This window comes from Ammodytes marinus (genome assembly GCF_949987685.1).
Source record: "Ammodytes marinus genome assembly, chromosome: 18".
Classification (NCBI taxonomy): Eukaryota; Metazoa; Chordata; class Actinopteri; order Uranoscopiformes; family Ammodytidae; genus Ammodytes; species Ammodytes marinus.
The window spans coordinates 1,790,669-1,817,048 of record NC_137222.1 but is presented as its reverse complement, the minus strand read 5'-3'; the positions used below and the strand labels follow the sequence as shown (position 1 = coordinate 1,817,048).

Sequence of the window (26,380 nt, the reverse complement as noted above, 5' to 3'; positions counted from 1 at the left end):
TATGCTGGGTGTCCTAATCCAAACATATGTTTTTTATTATGAAGAAAGTCCGTTATTTATTGTTATTTATTGTTCATTTATTTCAGGGTGGAAGTAACGCTAATCTAAACAGATGTGTGTTTTATTATGAATATTATTGTTATTTAATGTTATTTCTCTCTCTCTCCAGTGGCCCTCCTCCGACCCAGCCGGCGTATTCCTACTATCCCGATGACGAGTTCCAACATTTCTACAAGTGGACGTCTCCCCCGGGAATCCTCAAGATCATGTCTATCATCGTGATCGTGATGTGTGTGGCCATATTCGCCTGTGTGGCCTCGACACTGGCCTGGGACAGCCAGGGGGCCATGAGCGGCATGGGAGGGTACGGTGGGGGCGGCTATGGTGGAACCAGCTATGGAGGAGGTAATTTCAATTAAAAAAAATTATTATTTTTAAGATAATTTTTTGGGCAATTTTGGCATTTTCAAGCTTTATTGAATAGTACAGAGTTGAAATGGGGAGACAAAGAGAGAGAGAGAGAGAGAGAGAGAGAGAGAGAGAGAGAGAGGGGGGGGGGGATGACCTGCAGTAAAGGTCCATGGGTCAGATTTGAACCCGCGACCACTGCAACGAAGGCCGGAGCCAATATGGTACACGCTCTATCCACTACGCCCCGTATTTTTTTAATTTTATTTATTTGTCAATTTTTAATAGAAATCTTTATTTATCATCATAAAACAATTAAATATGTATAATATTTATTTATTGAACATCACATTAAAGTATTACAAACAAGAAATAAAATGTTGTATGGTGGAACCAGCTATGGCGGAGGTAGTTTTTATTTTTTTATGAGTCAATTTAGAATCGAATAGATATCTTTATTTGTCATTATACAATGTGCTACGAGATTAAAAATTAGCCTTTGCAAACAAAATACAAACAGCATTCATACCAATACATTATCAGCTAGCTATCAGCTTTATTAAACATGTTAAAGGTGCACCATGCAGTTTCAGGAGAGGGGGAATTATTTTTTTATTTTTTTTACATTTTGAGAGCCTATTTTAAATGCATGAATCAATTATTTAATTAAACTGAAACTTTCAACATAATACTCATTAAAAAAATAAGAAAACAAAATGCAATCTCTTATTTTTTTTTCACACATTTGTAATGATTTATTACACACATTCACACAACGAAGATGAATCCCCTAAACATCTCCCACCCACAGGACTTTCAGACATATAGATGTAAATAAAATAATAAATCTAGGCTATTGTAATCTTATATTTCAGGTTGTGTAGTGTAATATAATCTACAGCTCTGGAAAAAAAAAATTAAGAACCCACTCCAAATGTTCATTGTCTCTCGTTTTACTATCTAAAAGGCATTTGTTTGAGTAGAATGAACATTTTGGTTTCATAATATAAACTACTGACAACATTTCTACCAAAGAGCATTTCCATTAAACCTGCAGTGTGTAGAATTTTGGGTTTTATTTCCTAGCAGATTTTGTAGAAAGTAATTATAATATCCATAAGTACATTTAATTTAGTGCATAATAGCTGAAAAAAAAAATTTTAATAATTTTTTTTCCCCTTTAGAAAGGGTCTCATATATGTCCATATTTCTGCATATCTTGGACCAAGGCCTAGTGCCGCCATCTTGAAAGTATCATAGTTGGAATGTCATCAGGTGCATTGTTTAAAATTTAGAATTGTTCTTGTCCTTGAAGGCCACTGTAGCTTCTGTTATTATTCGAAAGGGTTGGGGTTACCCAGGGAGTGTTGCATTCTAGAACTTTGTAGAACTTTCTTGATGATGTCATATTACACACTCTGCACCTTTAAGTAATGTAGAGATGAAGATTGAAGAAAAATCCAGACTGATCTTTTAATTTTTTCCGGAGCTGTATGTAAATAAAATACTAAATGTAGGCTATTGTAATCTTGTATTTCAGGTTATGTAATATAATAGATATTGTAATGAATAATAAATTGTAATCCTATATTCCAGGTTATGGTGGAGGGGGTTACGGCGGAGGTGGATACAGCAGTTTTGGAGGCAGCAGCGGCGGATACGGAGGCGGTTACGGTTACGGAGGAATCGGTGGAAACTACAACGACCCGCGGAAGGGAAAAGGATTCATGATCGCTATGGCAGCCATTACTTTCATCGCAGGTAAACGATTTTATATATATCGCTCATTGGCAAGGCAAGTTTATTTCTATAGCACAATTCAGACACAAGGCCATTCAAAGTGCTTTACCAGAGGCATGAAATACATCAGGTTTATAATACATCAAGTATAGAATAATAAATTAAAAAAATTAATAAATATGAATAGAAATTGGGATAAAATACGCAAGAAATTAAAGGTGTAGTCAGTGATTCTGGAGAACGCTTGTTGTTAAAATCACTTTTTGTCAAAATATGAATAGTGAATATCTCGCCATGATCTCGCTACCTGTCCGTGTGTTAACGCTGGAGAAAATATTCTGGTGTTAATACACAGCCTAGGCTCTGTGAACGGGCTTTCGTTTACATACCCGTTTACAGACCCTAAGCTGTGTATAAACGCCAGATTCTTTCAAGCACACACAGTACAGATAGGTAGCAGATCGTGAGGAGATATTCACTGATTTTGACACAAAGTGATTTTTACAACAAGCGTTCTCCAGAATCGCTGACTCCACCCTTTTTTAAGATTCAAATTCAGCTAGCAAAATTCAAGGTATAATGTTCATTGTTAAAAAGATATTTGTGGGCCCTTTCATTGAACACAATAAGAGGGAAAGACCTCAAACTTGGTGTTGAGGTTCTTTATTTTAAAGTGAGTGCTGGCTGTCTGCTTTTTTAATTTTTTTTATTTTGTCTTGTCGAGTTCTTTCCTTTGTATGTGCTTGTCTTTTTCTATGTACTGTTAAAAAAATTGTAATTTTTTTTTATAAATAAAATGTTAAAAAAAAAAAAAAAAAAATCATGACAATTTTTGAATGAAACATTTTTGTGAATTAAAATGTTGACATCATCCCTTCCCCTTCATTTTTAGCATTGGCCATCTTCATCATAATCGTGTCCCACAACAGTCTATCGGAGAGCCGGCGTTTCTACCTAGCGGTGATCATCATCTGTGCTATCCTGGCGTTGCTAATGCTAATAGCTTCCATAGTGTACCTGGTCGCGGTGAATCCCATGGCCCAGTCCGGTGGCTCGTACGGCAGCCAAATCGCCGGCCTCTGCGCCCAGTACCAACAACCACAAACCTCCGGAGTGTTCGTTAACCAGTACCTCTACCACTACTGTGTGGTGGAGCCGCAAGAGGTGAATAAACGTTAATTTTTCTGTAATTTTTTATTATTTTGCTGTAATTTTAAGTTATTGTTTAAGGTTAGGCAATGCAGGTGAATAGGGTATTTTTTTTAATTTTTTTTTAAAGAACACAACTGACAAAGCGAACACACAAACAAAAGACAAAATAGAATTAACAGCTAACATGGCGTACTCTACTAACAGATTTTTTATAAAAATGCATTTTCAGCAACCTTTTTTTTTTTTTAAGAAAATGTATCATAAATCAGACAATTAACAACAATGCACCTGATGACATTCCAACCAACATGGATGCCTCCATAAGACCTGCCTGCTCAATGTACAAAATGTAACATTAATATTTGTAATTCTCCGCTCAGGAGGATAATTCAGATTATTGGCAGAGGTGATTTTACACCAATGAGGACATATTTATGAATGAGGATATTGATTGTAGCTAATGAATTACTTAAAATGTTACACAGTGTCCCTTTTTAATCTATTGTTCAGAATTTAAACTAACCGATTTGTCTCCGTTTCCAGGCCATAGCGATAGTGTTTGGCTTCCTCGTCACGCTAGCTCTGATCATCATGCTCGTGTTCGCGCTGAAAACTCGCCAGAAAATTGGGAACTACGGCAAAAGCAACGTGCTGTGGAAGAAAGTGAAAGTTATCAACGAAATGATGGAGCCCACTGAAGATGTAGAAGACTGGGTGAGTGTTTATTGATTTAAACAATTAGTTATTTAAAAGGTGCTCCGAGGAACTTTCAGATTGTGTTCATTCGTACGCCCCCTTTGGACAAAAGCGGTAGTGTTTTTACTACGCCAGCTGTTGTTCCTGGGTGAGCGTATATACCCATGACAAAGGCATTAAGAGAAACTACATTAAACAATAGCATTGTTTGCACTGATGGTCTCGTTTGATGTTACATGTAATTTATGATCATCAGAGGAAAAATTAGACTGTTTTAGAAATATTTAAAAGTTCCACAGACACACACACACACACACACACACACACACACACACAGATGGTGCATCAGCTAAAGTGGTTGAACCAGTTTGGTGACTGTCTCTTGTTTATGAGCGCAGTAGGGACAGAGAGAGGGGGGAGGGGAAATGTAGGTTTGAGGCAAAGAGCTTCTTCCTTATAGAGTGCTGAGTTTCAAGGTGTGGTGAGCGCACAGGTGACAGTTTCTATGTGACATTGACAGTCGTATAGTAAAGTGTGTGTGTGTGTGTGTGTGTGTGTGTGTGTGTGTGTGTGTGTGTGTGTGTGTGTGTGTGTGTGTGTGTGTGTGTGTGTGTGTGTGTGTGTGTGTGTGTGTGTGTGTGTGTGTGTGTGTGTGTGTGTGTGTGTGTGTGTGTGTGTGTGTGTGTGTGTGTGTGTGTGTGTGTGTGTGTGTGTGTGTGTAACATTTACGACTTCCACTATTTACATTTCAAGGTGAATCATGCGTTCTCAAACTATTTCCACAAAGTGTTTCACAACAACAGCCGACAGCCCATCACATTTGGCGTAACTTGTTTTGTTTATGTTGAGTTGAGTTGGTGAGTCAGCTTTGTTTTTATGTTAGAAGTGGAGACACAAAATAAAAATGCTTGATTTTCACATATTTATCATGACTTAAAGGTGGAGTCAGTGATTCTGGAGAACGCTTGTTGTCAAATTCGCTTTTTTGTCAAAATCAGTGAATATCTCCTCATGATCCGCTACCTGTCCGTACTTTGTGTGCTCTGAAACAAATTCCAGTGTTAATACACAGCTTAGGCTCTGTAAACTCAACTGGTATGTAAACAAAGGGCCCATCATAGCTAGTAACATACCTTTTGTACAGAGCCTGGGCTGTGTATTAACACTGGATTTTCTTTTCAGCGCACACACACATAGTACAGAAAGGTTGTGTGGATCATGAGGAGATATTCACTGACTTTGAACAACAAGCGTTCTCCAGAATCTCTGACTACACCTTTTTTTTTAAATTGCTGTCAAATTAAAACTCTGTACATGGTTTGTGTTAAGAGCCAGTCATGATGACATTTAGGACAGCAGTGTCTTTGCAGTTTAGTTCCCTTTAGAAGAAATACAGGTCGGACCGGTAATCTCTCAACCATAAAAAAAAACGCCCACAAGTTAGAAAACACAACACCGCAAGAGACATACGATACCGCTGAAACGTAGGCATTTTATTTTCCACTTTTATCTTGTGGGAAACCATCTGAAAAGTGCTGAGACAAAGTGCTACTGTATAGACCAATGCAAAACACACGCCATGGGTTAATGACGTATAAGGATTTCTCATGCCAATTTTAACATGCATTATTTAGGAATATCTCGTGCACATAAAATTCATCTTAAATATTAAATGTGCTCCGAGGAACAAGCAAAAATTGTAGTGTTTTTACTGTAGTTCCTGGGTGAGCGTATATACCCATGACGAAGGCATTAAGAAAAACTATATCAAAACGGCATATCTTTGCACTGATGGTCTCGTTTGCTGTTACATGTCATTTATGATCATCAGAGGAAAAATGAGACTGTTTTAGAAATATTTAAAAGTTTCTCCTAGCACCTTTTAACTAAACTAAAACATGTTGTTTTGGAAGCGTGCAGCAGGGTGATGCTAGATTAAGTACTGTGGCATTTTTTCACAAGACATGTCCATGCAAGTCAGTCATACCAGAGTTGGTTGCTATCCCAATTTTTTTTTGTTCAAGGGAGTCTCCTGTTAGAAATAGGTCAATGGTGATGTGTGTGTGTGTGTGTGTGTGTGTGTGTGTGTGTGTGTGTGTGTGTGTGTGTGTGTGTGTGTGTGTGTGTGTGTGTGTGTGTGTGTGTGTGTGTGTGTGTGTGTGTGTGTGTGTGTGTGTGTGTGTGTGTGTGTGTGTGTGTGTGTGTGTGTGTGTGTGTGTGTGTGTGTGTGTGTGTGTGTGTGTGTGTGTGTGTGTGTGGTAGAGAGAGAGAGAGAGAGGGAGGGAGGGAGGGGGTGTGTGTGTGAGGTAGAGAGAGGGAGTGTGTGTGGTGAGATGTAGCAGCTTAATCTGGGTGCAGAATTGTTATGATCAGGAATTATGGGTTTCCTATGGCACAACATATAACATAAATAGTACATTTCCATTAAAGATGAGGCATTTGACAATATAACGATGTCATGTCAGGATTATCCTGGCCAAAATCATTAATGATACAATTGAGATGATCATTAAAATATTCCTAAATGTCTCCAAAAACTAATTTTTACATTTAACTAAAGCTCCTACAAGGAACTTTTAAATATTTCTGAAACAGTCAAATCTTTCCTCTGATGATCATAAATTACATGGAATAGCAAACGAGACCATCGGTGCAAAGAATGCTGTTTTTATACAGTTTTTCTTGATGCCTTTTTCATGGGTATATACGCTCACCCAGGAACAACAGCTGGCTTAGTAAAAACTCTACCGCTTTTGTCCAAAGGGGGCGCAAGAATGAACACAAACTGAAATTTCCTTGTAGCTGCTTTAAGCTATGCCTGCGTTCCGAAGCGCATACTTTCTATTATAGTATGTAGAAAAAAGATTTAGGATGTCCCGATTCTTGTGGCCAGATTTAGGATGGTTAGAAGTACACGGATGTCCTACTTCATCCGGCCAATATTGTTAGTGTTGAAAAGAGCATCCCATTTGGGCGATTCTGACCCACAATCCGGTGCGCACGTGAAGTGACGTCACATCGGCGAAGCCTCCATATGAAAACAAACGGGGTTGCGACGGATATAAAAGCAAGAGGCAAGATCAAGGCGCAATGTTATGATGAAATAAGAGAGTAAAGTATGTCCCAATAGTATGCCTACTGCATCCTAACTAGATTATTTTTATCATCGGATGTAGTATGTAGAATAGAAAAAAGAAAGAGTATGCGATTCGGAACATGTTGTTAATGTGTGTATTTCCTCCCTTAGGTAAACCATGTGTCGGTTGATCCAGAAGCCTTGCCGATGTCAGACTATCCAGACAAACTGAGTCGAGGCTCCAGGAGTCACCTTGACGACGAGAGCACCAACTATGACAAGCCGCCTTACGACTACAGCCCACAGTAAGTCAAAGGGCCGAGGCTCTGTGATTTCTGTCTGTATATCTACAGCTCTGGAAAAAATTAAGAGACCAGTCTGGATTTTTCTTAAATCTTCATCTCTACATTACTTATATAATGTAAATATCAATATTTGTGTTGTGAATTTGGTAGAAATGTTGTCAGTCGTTTATATTATAAAACCAAAATGTTCATTCTACTCAAACATATGCCTATAAATAGTCAAACGAGAGACACTGAACATTTGGAGTGGTCTCTTAACTTTTTCCAGAGCTGTATGTGTTTTTAATATGCTGCTGTATACTGCCTGTTTTGACCAAGTCTCCCTTGAAAAAGATTATTTAATTTTTTTTATTTATTTTTTTATGATACCGACACTGTCCAATATCATAATAGTTATAAATGTTTTTTTTTGCTGGCTGGTGATAATATGTGTAAGGTTATGAAGTCTCAAAGGTGTCACCGGCGATTCTGGAGAACGCAAAATCACTTTTTGGTCAAAATTTGTGAATATCTCCTCACGATCCGCTACCTGTCTGTACTGTGTGTGCTCTGAAAAAAAAAAAACAGTGTTAATACACAGCCTAGTCTCTGTAAACTGGCATGTTGCTATCTCTACAGTATAGGCCCCTTTGTTTACCCATTGTTTTTGTACCCGTTTACAGAGCACACACACAGTACAGACAGGTAGCAGATTGTTAGGAGATATTCACTGTTTTCAACAAGCATTCTCCAGAACTGCTTTTTTTTGTTGTTGGCATTTTTATGCTTTATTGATAGTGTAGAGACAGAGTTGAAATGGGGCAGAGAGGGGAGTGACATGCAGAGAACGACCGCGGGCTGGAATCGAACCTGGGTCCGCTGCTGGCCGAGGCCCATGGGGGGGGGGACGCCCTACCAACTGAGCTAAGGGCGCCCCCCCACTCCACCTTTTTAAAGCAACAAAGCAATTCTAATTTTTAAAAGAGACAAAAATATAGAAAAATGCATAATATATTTAGTATTTTGAGATTTTTTTTAGTGTGTATAGTGTATGCAGTACATGATGTTGTAGTGTGGAGTTCGTTCGGGCATGGCTTGACACACACTAGTGCAAAAAAAACAAACTTGCCGGAACTTGTTCTTCTGCAAAAATGTGAACCAGGCAGTTGTTATGACACACACACAGTCACACAGTCTGCAAACACACAACACACAGATACCAGGAGTGTTTTTCCTTATTAGATTACATCATGTGTGTGTGGCCTTTTAACTGAACTAAACAATCATGAATCATATTTTTTTTTGCTGCAATGAAACTAAGCCTGCGTTCCAATCTCCATACTTCCCTACTATTTAGTACACTAGAAAAAGATTTAGGATGTCCAGGGTTCGACATAACGTATAGCCCGATGGCCCGGGGCCAGTAAAATCATATGCAGGGCAAGTTGATTGGCCAGTCACTGTCCCGCCCGGGCCAGTGACTGGCCAATCACAGTTCAGTATCTTTTTGTAGACTACATCATGGTTCATTGAAATGCGCGTTCTGAGTCGTAATGAAAGCAGTGTTTATTTAAGACTCAATATAATAAACCTAATATAAAATATATTTTTTAATGAAAGGCCAGTGGACAACCGATGCGTGGGCGTTTTGACAGGCACCGTTGGCAGAGCTGCCTACCGTCCGCCTGCGAGTCGACAAATCAATCGACTTACTCTGCCCCCTTTCTTTCTTCCCACAGCAGAGGTTGAGGCGCAGAAAATGATAACTGCGCTTTTCCTTTATCTGCCGCCGTAATGTTACAATATTTGCATCCAAGCCCCAATGGTAATACAAATGAGAGGCGTTATTTAAACGCTGTGAATGCGTCTCCGGTGATTGTGTCGGTTGTAGACAGAAACGAACGGAGGGACTCCGCTCACTGTACAGCCTTCCTCCTCTGCCCGCAGTTCCCTCTCGCGGGCCTCCTTCCTCTCGCAGCAGCGACACCCCTCTGCAGCGCAGGGTCGCCGAGAGAGCGCATCGGCGTTGGTGTGTCGGGCTCCAGCCCGGTGTTCCACTCTGAAGACGTAGGCCTGGAGTTCCTCCAACCAAGGACGGATTAACATGACCACGGGCCCTGGACACAAACCAGTCATGGACCCCTACCAACACGCAAATACACGCACTAGCACACCGTGCAATCCACAATCACACACATTATAATGCAGTGCACGGCCTAGAGAGAGAAAGAGAGAGATAGAGCGAAATACAATTCTATAAAGTCTCTCTGGTGCTGCGCAAGAGAAAGAGATTCTTTGCGCAGAAGCCTACTAGACAGTTAGATTGGGGCAGAGACACCGACGATGCGAGCGCGCGCTAAGCGCGCGAGCAGATTTTTTTTGCCTTTGTAAGATCTCTGCGCCTGCTTTTTGGCCAACCCTTGCCCCCCTCGGAGCCTACACTCAATGTCTGAGCGAAGCAGCGCGTCACCCGGTGAAACGCTGTGTTGGTGTCGTTCACAGTGAGACAGACACACTCTGTGGTTTAAAACTAAATGATCACAGGGGATTCCTGCACGTTAACGGGTGTCGAGGGGACAGGCTCCGCGATCTGATTGCATGTCCCGAGCCTGGATACCCCTATCTCACTGCCGACTAACTGTAAAGTGAAACAACCGCCTCGCTCGTTACACTGGTACTGGTGCGTAAAGGGAACGCACAGTTGGCAAACTCTCCTCACTACAACTGCCACAGCAGAAAAGCCACTGTAGGTCGATCGCTGTACCGATTCGTGCCTCTGACACGTTGACTCGCAACACAATGAGTCGAGGCTTTGATTTCAGTGGGGATGTGGAGCTCTTTGGCCATTTCCCGTGCCTTTTTTTCTCTAGACACATCGTTCTCTATCCAAGCGCACACACGCTTGTCCCGGCCGAATATAAGACCCCGATTATAAAACAACCCGACTTTTTACGACCCATTCCCAGGGGGGAAACCCCCGTCAAAATGTTTTGATTTAAAAAAAAAATCAAGGGCCCCCCTATTGGCCAGGGCCCTGGACATGTGCCCACTTTGCCCATGCGGTAATCCGTCATTGCCTCCAACCACCTGGCCACCTGCCCTTCTGGCTCTTTGAAGGTCATGAGCCACTGGAGAGCAGCGTGGTCTGTCCTCACTGTAAAAGGCAGGCCGCAGAGGTAGTACTTGAAGTGACGGATGGAGAGCACTACGGCCAAGAGCTCTCTGCGGGTGACGCAGTAGCGCCGCTCCGCCTTGTTAAAGGCCCGGCTAAAGTACGCCACTGTACAGTTCCTATAGTCGCGCAGTTTGGCACTGTGTTTTCAGGCTCGAGACATTCAATCAGATCGCGGAAGTCTTTCCCATTGAAATCGCTAACGGGGAGAATATCCCCGGTTATTATTTTAGCCACAAACCACAGTTCATCTGCGCGGCGGCTCACTCGCTGGCGAGATCACACGGTGAAACGCTGCTGTGATCGGACGAAGGCATTGTGTGTTTCTAAGGTGATTTAACGTCATAGTCTTAGACGAGCGTTTAACTTATGCTGCATATTTTGCACTGCATTGTTTTTTATCAATAGTTTGAAAAAATGGTCCCACACCGGACTCTTATGTGAAGCTGACACTTCATGGAGAAGTGACACTGCTGCAGCGCGCTCACGACCAGACGTGAACTCACATACACGGTGAAATCTCCCATTAAAAAAACGGCATAACCCACTGATTTTCGGATTTCTATTCTATTTTTAAAGTCAACTTGAGCGAAAGTGGAAAACCGGTCATTCGGTCGACACATTCACATCCCTAATGCATATAGAGAAAGTAATAAAAACAGCCTACCACACCACAAAGAATGATCAGACCTTCATCTCTTATTTATTTTTTATGTTTGAACATGACTTCTGCAGGTGAACTATTCATTAAACTGCCCAAATTCAAGAATAAAAACAACCTTCAAACTACTGGACTTTAAAATACTGGCCGACTCTTTCAACATACTTTCAGTTGTAGGCTTCTAATTCAATATGTTTGCCTGGTTTTATATTATGTGTATGAGCAATATCAACATTTCATATAATTAACTAAAAGAAAAATAACCAAATCTAAAGGGAATATCTATACTGTTACAGTATATATATTCCCTTTAGATCTGGTTATCTTTCTTTATTTTTCTAATACAGGTATTATAATTATTGACACTAAATTATGAAGAAAAAAAAAGTGTGTGCAGGGCCAGTGAAAATATACAAGGGGCCAGTAAAACTCGGATCCACTGGCCCGGCGGGCCAGTAGGAAAAAAAAGTTATGTTGAACCCTGATGTCCCAATACATGCACGTCAATTGTAGTATGCTGAAAATACATAAATTCCCCGCTAACTCCAATAGCATTTTGGAGTATTTGTCTTTTATTCTTGACATTTCTCGACATAATAAAAAAGAAAAAGAAAAAAACTTCCTTATCTGATTTTTTTTTTTTCTTCTGTCCTGTGGCCCTAAAACTCTTCTGTACTTAAGTATGTAGTGTAGTAAAAGAACAAGTACCGTATGTGATTTGGAACGCAGGGTAAGTGAAATAATAGTCAGGAATCTGGATTATCCTGGCCGAAAATTATTCAAAAATAATTGTTGGTAACTTTATTGACCGTCAGCATAAAATATAAACATTTATTTTATGATAAAGCTCTGGAAAAAATTAAGAGACCACTCCAAATGTTCAGTGTCTCTCGTTTTACTATTTATAGGTATATGTTTTGAGTAGAATGAACATTTTGGTTTTATAATATAAACTACTGACAACATTTCTACCAAATTCCAATACATTTTTTTTTTCATTAAGAGCATTTTCCATTAAGTAATTTAGAGATAAAGATTTGAGGAAAAATCCAGACTGGTCTCTTAATTTTTTCCGGAGCTGAATGCGTTCAAAATCTTGCACTGAAACTGAGTGAAATTCTTCTGTGCTGATGTTTCAGTGACATGACGAGGTCCGTGAAAGTATGAATGAAGTCATTGTTCAGCTGATGCGGTGAACCAACTATTTCAGTCTCTCCCTTCTAGGAGGCGTCTTAGGTCACTTGCTACAAAATCCACATGCTTTACAAACGTTTTGATGTGGCCAACTGTGTTACATCTGCTAAGCGTGTGTGAAGCAGGGTCTGATGTTGTACTAACATGGTTATTGTTATAATGAATAAGTGTAGTAATAATGATAATGATAATAATATTAATAATGATAATTATTATTATTTTGATTTATAGGCACCTTTCAAAGCACCCAGGCTGAACACACACACACACACACACACACACACACACACACACACACACACACACACACACACACACACACACACACACTGTACAAGGCAGAGTAAAAAAAAAAAAAGAACAACAACAACAATAATACAGATCAACAGATGAGTTTGAAATAAACTAAACTATTCTTCCCTCCCAGGCCTCAGGTCTATCCAGAAGACTTGCCTCTGAATAACGGAGCTCCATACAGCAGTGTGTCGGAGGCCAACAGCTCGGTGGCTAAGCCCAAGAAGAGGCGTCCTCGTCGGGCACGCAGACCAGACGGACAGGAGTACGAGACGGACTACAACTCCTCTGGGGACGAGCTGGATGATGACAACTTTGACACGTAAGAAGAAAGTTAAAAAAAAAACAACGCATATTACGGAAAACTGAAAATGCTTGTTATCAAAATCGCTATTTTTGTCTAAATCAGTGAATATCTTGTCAATATTGTGTGTGTGTGTGTGTGTGTGTGTGTGTGTGTGTGTGTGTGTGTGTGTGTGTGTGTGTGTGTGTGTGTGTGTGTGTGTGTGTGTGTGTGTGTGTGTGTGTGTGTGTGTGTGTGTGTGTGTGTGTGTGTGTGTGTGTGTGTGTGTGTGTGTGTGTGTGTGTGTGTGGGGTAAACAAAGCAGGTGTTAATACACAGCCTAGGCCCTGTAAACAAAGGGGGCACACCGTAGCTAGCAACATGCCCGTTTACAGAGCCTAGGAGAAGTAACAGATTTATTTTCAGGGCACAAACAGTATGAACAGGTAGCAGATCGTGTGGAGATATTACCTGATTTTGACAAAGTGATTGTCCGTACTCTGTTTGTGTGTGTGTGTGTGTGTGTGTGTGTGTGTGTGTGTGTGTGTGTGTGTGTGTGTGTGCGCGTGTGTGACAACAAGCGTTCTCCAGAATCACTGACTCCACCTTTAATCGCTTTCCACTACCCTTGACTAAAACTGCATTCTTCTAACATAAGTTTATCATGTTTTTAATTTGTCCTACACTAATTATAATATTTTTTACTGTTGTTTAAATATATTTATTTATTTCTCTTTCTAGTGAGTTTCCTCCCATTGGAAAAAGCTCAATATCTCTCTGTGAAATATGGCAAAAAATCCATAAAAAAAATCAATTTATTTTATATTTTCTTTTTTTTAGCAAACATACAATAAATATGGTAAATTTGACATGTTTTTTAGATTGTCCCTCTTCTCTCTCCGTCCCCAGTGAGTTTCCTCCCATTGCAAACGAAGCGGAGAGAACAAACTACAAGCGAGAGTTTGACCGAGAGCATCAGGAATACAAGGGCCTCCAGGAGAGACTCGACTCCATCAACAAAGACCTGAATGATGTGGACCGAGAGCTGGATCATCTGGAGCAGGGCAGCCCTCAGTATCTGGTGAGAGCTGATAGGCACTCACTCACTCACTCACTCACTCACTCACTCACTCACTCACTCACTCACTCACTCACTCACTCACTCACTCACTCACTCACTCACTCACTCACTCACTCACTCACTCACTCACTCACTCACTCACTCACTCACTCACTCACTCACTCACTCACTCACTCACTCACTCACTCACTCTGTGTGATGTGGAAGAAGTTACATGCAGTGACAAAAAACCACTGAGAATTCTTACCAACTTTTACCAAATGCAATATTTTTTGGGCTGGTGAACATAAAGAAGATTTTAATACATTTTTGTTGACTTTATTTCATTTGTGAATGTGTGTCTGATGTATAGTTTTTGTCGTCTTTTAAACAGGATGCTCTGGACGAGTACAACAGGATAAAGAACCTTAAAAAGGTACGTGGGTTCATTATTCATCAACAGTAGCATTTTAGATTCATCATGGCAGACGCTCTAGCTTGTGGTGATTTTTGCCTTAACCCTGCCAATGACAAAATCCACCAAAACAAATGGACTAAATTGAAAAAAAGCTTGGTTTTGTTCAAAAATAATTGCAGGAAAAAAAAACCCCTACTTACCGTAATGCCAGAGGCTGAAAACACCATAGTATACGTCGGATTATCGATTTTCCGACTGTGAATATGTGAATTCCCCTCCACAACTCCTGGCAGAAATGCACTGTCTACTTCATTACATTTGTGCATGATCAAGATGCTGTAGAAATCATAATATTCAGCGCACCTTTTTCGATACTGATCCACCATGTTTGTTTGTGATGTGGCGAATAGCAACATGGTAAACATTCATCACATTTTCAGCATATTTGAATATTGGTGGGGTCGTGTGTCCCCCCAAATGTATATTGTATATACGGCCGTGACAGGAGCACAAATACGCCCAGAAATTGCTGGTGTAAAGAGGGATAACTTACAAAACTGTTCACAGTATAACCAAGTGAAACACCAAAAACTAATGAGTTTAAATGTATTTGATTTATTAAACCTGCAGTGTGTAGAATTTTGGGTTTTATTTCCTAGCAGATTTTGTAGAAAGTAATTATAATATCCATAAGTACATTTAATTTAGTGCATAATAGCTGAAAAGAATGTTTTGAATTATTATTTTTTCCTTAGGAAGGGTCTCATATGTATGTCCATATTTCTGCATATTTTGGACCAAGGCCTAGTGCCGCCATCTTGAAAGTGTCATAGTTGGAATGTCATCAGGTGCATTGTTTAAAATTTAGAATTGTTCTTGTCCTTGAAGGCCACTGTAGCTTCTGTTATTATTCGAAAGGGTTGGGGTTACCCAGGGAGCGTTGCATTCTAGAACTTTGTAGAACTTTCTTGATGATGTCATATTACACACTGCACCTTTAAGTTAAAATGTCTCCTGTGAAATCAATGTCAATCATTGGCCTACAGCTGTAAACAGGACAATTAATATTGTTTTTGCTTAACTAGTACTGCTAAACTGTATTGATAGATAAATGTATTTTCTTGAGACATTGTTGCCAAGGCTACAGTGCAGTGGTGTGTGTGTATTTAGTTATAGTAAAAAAAATAACAAACTCTGTCTAATATTCACTTGAAAACCTAGGTAATCATCAACAAGAAATGTACCTTTTTCTGAGATTTTAGTGATCAAACAAACTCACTGTAGCCGTCTCAGAATAAAAGAAATAACTGGAAAATAATCAGATTTACACAACACAGGTGACGTACATTATTTATTAATTTAGTTTAAAGCTGCAGTGTGTAGAATTTTGGGTTTTATTTCCTAGCAGATTTTGTAGAAAGTAATTATAATATCCATAAGTACATAATAGCTGAATTTTTTTTTTTTTAAACTATTATTTTTTCCCTTAGAAAGGGTCTCATATATGTCCATATTTCTGCATATTTTGGACCAAGGCCTAGTGCCGCCATCTTGAAAGTGTCATAGTTGGAATGTCATCAGGTGTATTGTTTAAAATTTAGAATTGTTCTTGTCCTTGAAGGCCACTGTAGCTTCTGTTATTATTCTAAAGGTTACCCAGGGAGCGTTGCATTCTAGAACTTTGTAGAACTTTCTTGATGATGTCATATTACACACTGCACCTTTTAACTCATTGTTTTCCTCCCTACAGTCCTCAGACTACCAGATGAACAAGCGCAGGTGTAAATACCTGAAGGGCAAACTCAACCACATCAAGAAGATGGTCAGTGATTTTGACCGCAGAGGCTAAAAAAAACAACCGTCAACACAAAACGGGACTAAAATCTGGTTTGCCAATGTTGTCTGTTTAAGGGGCGTTGGGATAATATTTTAGGCTTTTCTTTCTGGCAACAGCAGACGGTAGTGAACGGGAGCTATACGCTTATCGTAAACACACACGTTTGCTAAGTTTGTCTGTTGACATATTGCAAAGGTTGTGTGTACTTTGTAGGCGACAAAAACGAAAAATTCCGTTTTGTATTATGTAATGCCACGGTTTGTATTATGAGCATCCACTACTGCCATACATACTTTTTAAAATTTATTTATTTTATTTTAACCAATGTGGCTTAGTCACAGGTGCTACGAGGAACTTTTAAATATTTCTGAAACAGTCCCATTTTTTCCTCTGATGATCATAAATTACATGTTACAGCAAACGAGTGCAAAGAATGCTATTTTTATATAGTTTTTCTTAATGCCTTTGTCATGGGTATATACGCTCACCCAGGAACTACAGCTGGCGTAGTAAAAAACACTACCGCTTTTGTTTAAAGGGGGCGCTAGAATGAACACAATCTTAAAGTTCCTCGGAGCACCTTTTTAAGGAGACGAGCCATAAGATTGTGGATTGAATACAAACTGATGCATAACTAAAGTCTGTTCTGTTAATAGCTCTTGGTACAATTAATGAGATGCTCATTTTTACTATTGTGTTTTACTGTCTTTTAAAGGCTCAGTCAGTGATTCTGGAGAACGCGTTTTGTTAAAATCCCTTTTTTTTGTCGAAAATCTGAGAATATCTCCTCAATATCAATAATCGGCAGATATTCACTGATTTTTTGAATTTTTTTTATATATATATTTTTTTTGGCATTTTCAAGCTTTATTAGATAGGACAGAGTTGAAATGGGGAGACAGAGAGAGAGGGGGGGGGGATGACCTGCAGTAAAGGTCCACTGGTCGGATTTGAACACGCGACCACTGCAACGAAGGCCGGAGCCAATATGGTGCACACTCTATCCACTACGCCACCGGAGCGCCCCAAATATTCACAGATTTTTGACAAAGTGGTTTTGACAACAAGCGTTCTCCAGAATCACTGACTACACCTTTTTTTAAAGTCACATTTTTATCAGTAATGTAAACAATGTAAATATGTGGGTAACACTGATTGTTTTTAAATGTTTTTAATATTTTTAGGAGTTTGTGGAAATTAAGTTCACGTGTGTTTCTGTATAGATCATAGAACAAACGAACAAGACACTTTTTGTCATAATGATAATATTGCGTTTTTAATGCATAGTGATTTTTACAATGATTTGTGAGTCCTTCTTGCTGTAATAAATCCACGTATGAAACCATTCATTCTTGCTATTTTTACACGGTTAGCTTTGTAGCTGACAACGACTTTATAGCTGGGGTGGAGGATTTGGGGAGAAAATGGCAGTTGGGATAGAGATTCGAATCCAAATACCTCAACCCGCTCCACTTGTTCTCTTTGGTCCCTCCCTGACACGCTCTACACCAACAAAGTCGTGCCAAAGTGAATGGACAGTGCCAACAGCCAATAAGAACAGAGAATCGGAGCCTCTCTCTGATTGGTCAAAGTGTACAGCTCATGTTAACTTTTAACCAATCAGAAATCATATACCCCAGCTTTAACAGACACACACATCAAGTTTCAAAAGTCTGACGCCACAAGTGAAGATACAAATTGAACACACTTCTGTTCCTGACATATATCTTGAACTTGGATTTTGTCCATAAATAAGATTTTTTTTTTCCCCCCAGTCATTAAAGCAACAATGTGTAATATTTAATGCCATAGGTGACATTATCCCTGCTTTCCAAATCGCATACTATTTATTTTTTCTATTCTATATACTACAACTGACCATAAAAGTAATCTAGTTAGCGTGCACTTGGGACATACTTTTACTTACTTATTCCATCCTAACATTGCGCCTTGATCTTGCCTCTTGCTTTTATATCCGTCTCAAGTAATGGTAAATATTATGTGATTAGTATTACACCGTCGATTTGACGTCACTTCCGGTGCACACTGGATTGTGGGTCGGAATCGCCCAAATAGGATGCTGTTTTCAACACTAAAAATCTCAGCCGGACTTAGTTGAAATCCGGGTCTTTCTAACCATACTAAATCTGTCCACAACAATTCGGACATCCTAAATCTTTTTTCTACCATACTAAGTAGTAGATAGTATGGGAATTGGAACGCAGCCATAGAAGTGACAAATGTACAAAGAATCAACCATACTTACAACATGTGGTTCCTTTTTAAGTCGATGCTGGTTTAAAAAAAAAAAACTATTTTAGCTTTTTTTGCAAATTTCACTATCATCAACTAACTTTCATGTTAGCGACTATAGCTAGTTATCACAGTGGAGTATTTGGCAGCTATAAAAAGCCTAAGAAGAGAATGAGTGAATATCGGATGTACACGTGTTAAGTGACCAGACAATTCCCTGCGTTCCAATCCCCATACTTCCCTACTATTAAGTATGCCAGAAAAAGATTTAGGATGTCCCAATACATGCACCGTCAATTGTAGTATGCTGAAAATACATAAATGCCCCCACTAACTCCAATAGCATTTTGAAGTATTCGTCTTTATTATTAACATTTCTAGACATTATGAAAAAAAATCTTCCTTATCTGATTTTATTTCTCTCCTGTGGCCCTAAAACTCTTCTGTTACTTTAGTATGTAGTGTAGTAGAAAGAAGAAGTATGGCCGTGTCTGAACTGCCATACTAGCGTCCTACATCCTACATACTCATGCATACTCTCTACTCAAAGATCGATTGTGTATGCGAGCTGCGTCTAAACGTTCTCAGTTGAAGTATACTCAAGCAATGAAGAATTTCTTCTTCTTCTTATAAGATTCAGGCAGTTTAGACATTGTTAAGCTTATAACCGCCCTCTACAGGTTAGATATTGAACTAGATTTTTACAGTCCTGTGTTCATCATCTGTGTTTTAGACCTCTTGTTTTATAATAATGATGTTTTGAGGCGGAGGATCCCTCCGACGCTCTCTGTCCGGCTCATCAGCACTCAGCTGTCTGTGAGTTGAGCTGGACGAGCCGCGGTGTGTGGGACAGCGATCTGTTCTGATCTCTCTCCACTATCAGACTCACAACACTCATTTCACTTAGTGACTCTAATGTTGTTAGGTATTTATCTTCATCTCTTATCTATTGTAAAGGTGCGAACACACTAGGCACTTTACACGCGTACAGACGCGTATGAAACCCGCCCCTTTTCCATAGGGAACCATTGGTTTACGCGCGTACATGGCGCGTAAATGCGTCACTCGCGCTAAAGCAACATTTTCACTCGCGCTAAAGCAACATGTTTACGCGCGTATATATTACGTGCGTATATATTACGCGCGTATAGCTACGCGAGGAGTTCAAAAAATTGAACTTTTGTTGCTCCTACGCGAGACGATTAGCCGCGTTGGCCAATCAGCGTTGAGCTTGACCCGCGACGTCACATTGGCAGGGTCGGAGAACAGTGTACTGTACACAGAGGCTGATGATGAGAGACACCGAGGAGAAAAATGTATTGCGGGCGGCCGGTGCTGTATGAAGCCGCTCGGGGTTAGAACACGTGGGGAAAGTAAACCAGGAGAATGGACTTCCTGGTTAATTCAATGTGCGGCTGTGCTTTAGCCGATAAACAAAGTTAGCGCCGTATAGCATTAGTTAACTCACCCTGTTGTGTGCGGGCGGCTAGCGCCTCATATTATGAACCCAAACATGACGACTGTCCGCGGGACTTTCACGACAAGTAGAGCGAAGCACCGGTGTTGATCTACGCCAGCCACGGTCCCTTGTCACAGCCAGGTAGGGTAATTTTGGCTACTTGCCTTTATGTTGTGCCGCCGTGCACCGATGCTGCTGTAACTGTGTTTGTTATGTAGCTGCCGTGAATATGCAATGCTGTTTTAATGCTAGGCTATTTGTGCTGTCCAGTTTGTCTTTTGGCACAGTTGTTGGCCGTGTTGTTGTTGTTTTTGTGCGGACATGCACGCTGTTGTGTCGGGTCTGATCAGCCATGGTTGATAAGGGAAATACAATATCGGGAGGGAGACTAGGCACGTTACGCGCGTATAACCATTTTTGACACAAAATGATCAAGCAACATTTTAGCTGCGTTACGCACGTAAATCTTACGCGTGTAAAATGCCTAGTGTGTTCGCACCTTAAGAGTGTATGAATGACTGCACGTACAGTTGTCAGATCGCGGAACCCCAAACAATGTTGTTGCCTAGCAACTTGCTCGAAAATATTTCATTTTCCTGGGCGGGTAGAATTGACCCAGTGCATTGTGGGGCGGTTGAGTAGGAAAAGTATACGATCGATTCATACCCAAAATCTTCCCGGAAGTTAGTACTCATCCGGGAATTTCTCACATACCCAAACTCGCATACCCAACCGTCACATACTCAAATTGAAGTCAAAATGAGTATGAGTAGGACGTTAGTATGGCAGTTCAGACACGGCCTATGTGATTTGGAATGCAGGGAGGGAATGACTCGCTAGCAACAATAGCTTGTAGGTGACAAAATGTGCATTTTTCTTTTTGATGGTATTGCTGCCCTCAAGTGGCCAAAGACAGTGTTACATACAAACTACACGCACAGTGAAACAACAAGCACATTGACAGTACACAGCACACTAAAGCAGAGGGAGGTACCTGCAGATTTTATATTTTAGGATGTTTTGATTTTTTTCTTATATGTATATCCTCCCTCGTTGAACTTGACTTTACATAAACCACATAACATGACAAAACATTTCACAATTAAAGATATAGTGTGTAACTTCTGTCGCCCCTCCCCTTAAGGAATTCTGAGTAATTACAACAGCACTTTCGGTGCATCTACATGAGGTAAAGCCTTCAGGTGATGGCACATGGATTTTTATACCTTCTGCTGTACGTCCAGGTTTTTGTCTTAGCAGTAGAATCAACAACTGAAACATTTCTTGGGCTCTTCTTGGGGATTTTTCTGAGCTCTTGCTTCAGTGTCTGGGGGGGTGGGGGGTGTCACCAGTTTGTAAACGCTGCCATACTGAGAAATACAGAGAGAGTTTTGTGGAGCTGATGAGGCTTGATCAACTTTCGTGTCAACTCATTTGGCGATTGCTTGACTGACTTTAACCGACATTCATTCCAATTTATATTTTAAAAAAAAAGTTACGCACTGTAGCTTTACATTTCAAGCCGTGGATTTAAACTGTTCAGTCTGCATGGAGTGTCTCCTCAGCAGCATTCTTTTAGTCGTATCCTTAGGGTGTCCGGGAGGGGCACACGGATGGTAATTCTTTAGACCCAGCTCTTTCTCACAAAATCCACTTCCAGCACTTGAACTAACATTACAAACATTCAACTGAGAATTCGTCTTAAGCAACAATGGCGGCAGAGATCTCGGTCTAGCCTGAGATGTGGAGCTGTGGTGGTCCAACAAATAGGCCCCAGATCCTCTCCGCTCAAGCCCAGAAAGGACTCTCCTATTGGGGCCCGAAGTCAACAACACCACGGACTCCCTGGAACCCATTGTACTGGAGCATCGTAAAGGGGCCAACCTTGATCTTTGATTTGAATCTTCGGGTAGATTTCGTAGGTCTACAGAAAGCTGAGGGTCCGAGCTATATATGTCCGCTCCTAGCTTACGCCTCTGTATTATGCTTTGTAGGCTTGACGAGGCCATATGGTTAAGATTTTTGCCAACAGAAAGCGACTGGGTAATTGAATTTGAAACGGTTACGACGTTACTAGAATGTAGATTTGGGTGGGAGACGGAATGGGCCGAAAGCAACCCTGGTAAGGATATTTTTTGTCCGCCATATTTGTTATTTACATCTTCTTCTTCTTCCTCGAGTTTTTCCCTTGCCAATTGTTGTTCGTACAATTCGAAGTTATCCATAGTCGAATTTGCGCAGTTGTCGGGACCATCAATTGTGGGAATCCTTAAGCAGAAGTCCCCCGTTTGGTTGAGAAGATCTTTGCCGAAACTATCCATGGTTGATTTAGTGCTTTTATATCCATCTGGTGTGGGAATTCGTAGGGAAAATTCCTCGGTTTTGTTGAGATCTTTGACACTTTCATGGGATAGGGACGCTGGTATCTTAAGCCAAGGCTCAGAATTCAACCTGAGGAGTGGCTGTTGTAGTCCGTAGTGCGGCCCCTTGCCCTTGCCAAGCCTTTGAAAACTCGACGGGGAACTTGGATGAGAGCTTACCCCACAATTCTGATCGTCTTTAAACGAAAAAACATTTTTTGGTGGACACAGGGACGTCGAGTTGCACTTGGGAGAAGTTATAAGCTGTATTTCGGATGGAGATGCAGGTCCTGATATCATTTTATCCGTCTGATTTGGATTCAACGGAGCAATAGTGGGTATGCTCAGGTACTGTTTCGCTTGTAGTTTTCCACAGGGGAATTGATCGGTCGTTATGATGATTACTTCTTTACCCTTAGCCTTACAAGTGTCCAACAATAGCTTCAACACCTTCCAATCTCCGGCCATAACCGCATAGACGAGCGCAGACGTACCAGATTGATCTTCTAGGCTAATATCCGCTCCACTTGCCAGTAAAAGAGACACAACTTCCAAACCGGCATTCTCTCGACAGGCGTGCATTAGCGCCGATTTACCATCCTTGTCTTGAATATTGGGGTCCGCGCCTTTTTCCAGTAGAAACTGGACTAGCTTGAATCGGCTAGCGCATTGTGAGTCGGTGTGCTGCGTCCTACATGCGGTCATTAAAGGGGTTTGGCCGAGGTGGTCGCTTTCGTTGACGTACGCGCCGCCTTCCAGGAGAAGTCGCGTGAGACGTAATCGACGGAGGTAAACGGCTTTCAGTAAAGGGTTCCCGGAATCCATGGCAACACCGGGCTTACAGCCTTCTCCCTCCATTCCTAATAATCCAAGATGGCGGCGCTGGAGATGGGGGATGATATTGTAGGTTTCTGTGGAAAATTTAAAAAAACAACATTTTAAAGTGAGTTATGCAGATGTAGAGGAGTTGCACACAAAATATTTTCACAGAATAGCCCCAAATCGAATTAATTTTACATGGATGGATAGATAGATAGATAGATAGATAGATAGATAGATAGATAGATAGATAGATAGATAGATAGATAGATAGATAGATAGGCATTTTATCATTTTATGCTTTGCTCTGTCACAACGCAGTACATCTACTTGTATGAGAAACAAGTAGTTTGGACTTTTGAAACAGCATATAAATCATATTGTATTCAGAAAAGTGATTGTGTTTTTTTTGCAAACCATATAGAATCCATTAAACATTTCCTTTTCGTTAACGAGTCCTCGGCAACACCGGCAGAGACACTTTCTATCAGCCTCTGTACTGTGTGTCCTTGTGTCTCAGACAGTGACGTAACACACACACACACACACACACACACACACGCGCACGCACACACACTTGCGTCACAACAACACCATTTTGTTCCTTTCTGGATGTAAAACCTTTCTGTGTGTCAGTTTCATGGTGTGTGTGACTCAACTATGAAAATGTCATGTCACGATGGGTGTGTGTGTGTGTGTGTCTGTGTGTGTGTCTGTGTGTGTGTGTGTGTGTGTGTGTGTGTGTGTGTGTGTGTGTGTGTGTGTCTGTGTGTCTGTGTCTGTGTGTGTGTCTGTGTCTGTGTCTGTGTCTGTGTCTGTGTCTGTGTCTGTGTCTGTGTCTGTGTCTGTGTCTGTGTCTGTGTCTGTGTCTGTGTCTGTGTCTGTGTCTGTGTGTGTGTGTGTGTGTGTGTGTGTGTGTGTGTGTGAGAGAGAGAGGTCCTTAAATGTGTATTGTCCAAACCATAATGGAGTGATGATGACAATGAATAGCACTCCGAGTACAGTTATCTCTTGCCTCTAATGGAGTCTTGAAAGAACACACATCTGGTCTGATTTTTTTTGAGGAAAAAATCACACGCCATGTTTTTATAACGTGTGTTGCTATGGGCAATGCTCCAGTTTCCACATGGTAACACATCAAAAGGGTTAATATATGTTATTTAGTAGAAACCGGTACTTCAGAACATATGAAGAGAAGCTGAAGGTAAATTGTTGCCTGGTTCTACCAGACCATCGTACTTCCAGAGAAAACCTTAGAATACTATATACCACAGGCCCAGACTGACTAAGGGAAATCAAATCAAATCAGTTTTATTTGTATAGCCCAAAATCACAAATAAATTTGCCTCGGTGGGCTTTACATTTCATACAATATGATATATGATACAATATGATACAACATGACACCCTGCCCTTAGACCCTTAGCTCGGCTGAGAAAAAACTCCCAGTAAAAACCCTTTACCGGGAATAAAAAATTGAAGAAATCTCAGGGAGAGTCGACAGAGTAAGGGATTCCTCTCCCAGGACGGACATGCTGCAATAGATGTCATTAGTAGCGAAAAGTCACGAAGGAATTTGTTCATTGACCAGATGTTTGCATGAAAATTTAGCGGAAGTAGGTAGGCGGGCGGTGCAAGGCTAGGCACATTTGGTAAACAATGTAACTTAGGCCAAAGATATGATCATGAAAATGTTGCCAGTTGATAACTCACATTAAAACAATTGTTTTTTCTGTGCATTTTTTTTTTTTGGAATAAATATGAAAATGTTGCAGTATCTAACTGACTATGCACCTTATTATAAAGTTCAGTTACTTTATTAGTCAATGCTTCGATTGAAATTTGTCTTTCCCCTCTCGAGTTAACACACTCCAGAGGGGGTCAGAGTGCAGGGTCAGCCATAGTACAGCGCCCCTGGAGCAGTTTGGGGTTAAGTGCCTTGCTCAAGGACACAATGGTAGAGATGGTGGGCACCGTAGACGTAATAGACGCCACTACTAGTACTAACACCCTCCTGTCCGGTGCCGGGGATTCAACCAGAGACCTCATGGTTACTGGGAGGAGGAACCAGAGACCTCATGGTTACTGGGAGGAGGAACCAGAGACCTCATGGTTACTGGGAGGAACCAGAGACCTCATGGTTACTGGGAGGAGGAACCAGAGACCTCGTGGTTACTGGGAGGAGGAACCAGAGACCTCATGGTTACTGGGAGGAGGAGGAGGAACTAGAGACCTCATGGTTACTGGGAGGAGGAACCAGAGACCTCATGGTTACTGGGAGGAGGAACCAGAGACCTCATGGTTATTGGGAGGAGGAACCAGAGACCTCATGGTTACTGGGAGGAACCAGAGACCTCATGGTTACTGGGAGAAGGAACCAGAGACCTCATGGTTACTGGGGGGAGGAACCAGAGACCTCATGGTTACTGGGAGGAACCAGAGACCTCATGGTTACTGGGAGGAGGAACCAGAGACCTCATGGTTACTGGGAGGAGGAACCAGAGACCTCATGGTTACTGGGAGGAGGACCCAGAGACCTCATGGTTACTGGGAGGTATTGTTGTATATGTCAAATTATAAAACGGGTGACTTAAATCCAGCGATCCGATTGGTTCCTAACTGTTGTATAATTTTTTTTTTTTTTTTAAGATATTTTTTTTGGCATTTTTATTCTTCATTGATAGTGTAGAGACAGAGTTGAAATGGGGCAGAGAGGGGAGTGACATGCAGAGAACGACCGCTGGCTGGAATCGAACCCGGGTCTGCTGCTGGGCCCGGCCCGGGGGGGGGGGGAGGGGGACGCCCTACCAACTGAGCTAAGGGCGCCCCCAACTATACAACAACTGTTGTATAATTGGCGTAACCTCTTGAGTCTAATTATGTGTAGATAAATGTGCTGACGTAAGCCTCTGTATTGTGTGTCCTTGTGTCTCACACACACACACACACACACACACACACACACACACACACACACACACACACACACACACACACACACACACACACACACACACACACACACACACACACACATGACAGCATCATACCTAAAGCACAGCTGTTATCTTCCCACAGCCAGACAAACAAAATGTCCTAAATGTCCATGACAAAACGCCACCTGCCTCATGTTTAAGAGATGAGACGGAGGTTGCTAATTTTCCTGTTTATTCTTTCCTTTTGACTGTGGCACCGGTCAATAGTGTGTGTGTGT

General features: G+C 41.0%; 3 protein-coding genes across 5 annotated transcripts in view; 2 read left to right on the top strand and 1 right to left on the bottom strand.

Annotated features, from left to right (window-relative positions):
• oclna (occludin a) overlaps positions 1-26,380 on the top strand; it is a 254,069-nt gene that overhangs the window by 3,441 nt on the left and 224,248 nt on the right. The window contains exons 4-12 of one of the 2 annotated variants that reach the window (XR_013845340.1): positions 170-405; positions 2,005-2,169; positions 3,041-3,312; positions 3,844-4,014; positions 7,244-7,377; positions 12,811-12,999; positions 13,870-14,041; positions 14,415-14,456; positions 16,189-17,159. Coding sequence is in view for 1 of the 2 variants with exons in the window: in XM_080046932.1 (XP_079903058.1) it covers positions 170-405; positions 2,005-2,169; positions 3,041-3,312; positions 3,844-4,014; positions 7,244-7,377; positions 12,811-12,999; positions 13,870-14,041; positions 14,415-14,456; positions 16,189-16,287 (1,480 nt within the window). In the remaining variant the exon portion in view is untranslated. Of the gene's footprint in view, positions 1-169; positions 406-2,004; positions 2,170-3,040; positions 3,313-3,843; positions 4,015-7,243; positions 7,378-12,810; positions 13,000-13,869; positions 14,042-14,414; positions 14,457-16,188; positions 17,615-26,380 lie in introns of those variants that run through there. The other variant, XM_080046932.1, reaches the window with a different exon arrangement.
• The window catches only part of marveld2a (MARVEL domain containing 2a), a 107,411-nt gene that overhangs the window by 23,595 nt on the left and 57,436 nt on the right, over positions 1-26,380 (top strand). The gene's annotated exons all lie outside the window — the stretch shown is intronic.
• Positions 21,505-23,205, bottom strand: ankrd34ba (ankyrin repeat domain 34Ba; the record flags this gene model as incomplete). The annotated part of the gene is made up of 1 exon (XM_080046563.1): positions 21,505-23,205. One exon carries the CDS (start codon positions 23,203-23,205, stop codon positions 21,505-21,507), a length of 1,701 nt encoding a protein of 566 aa, XP_079902689.1.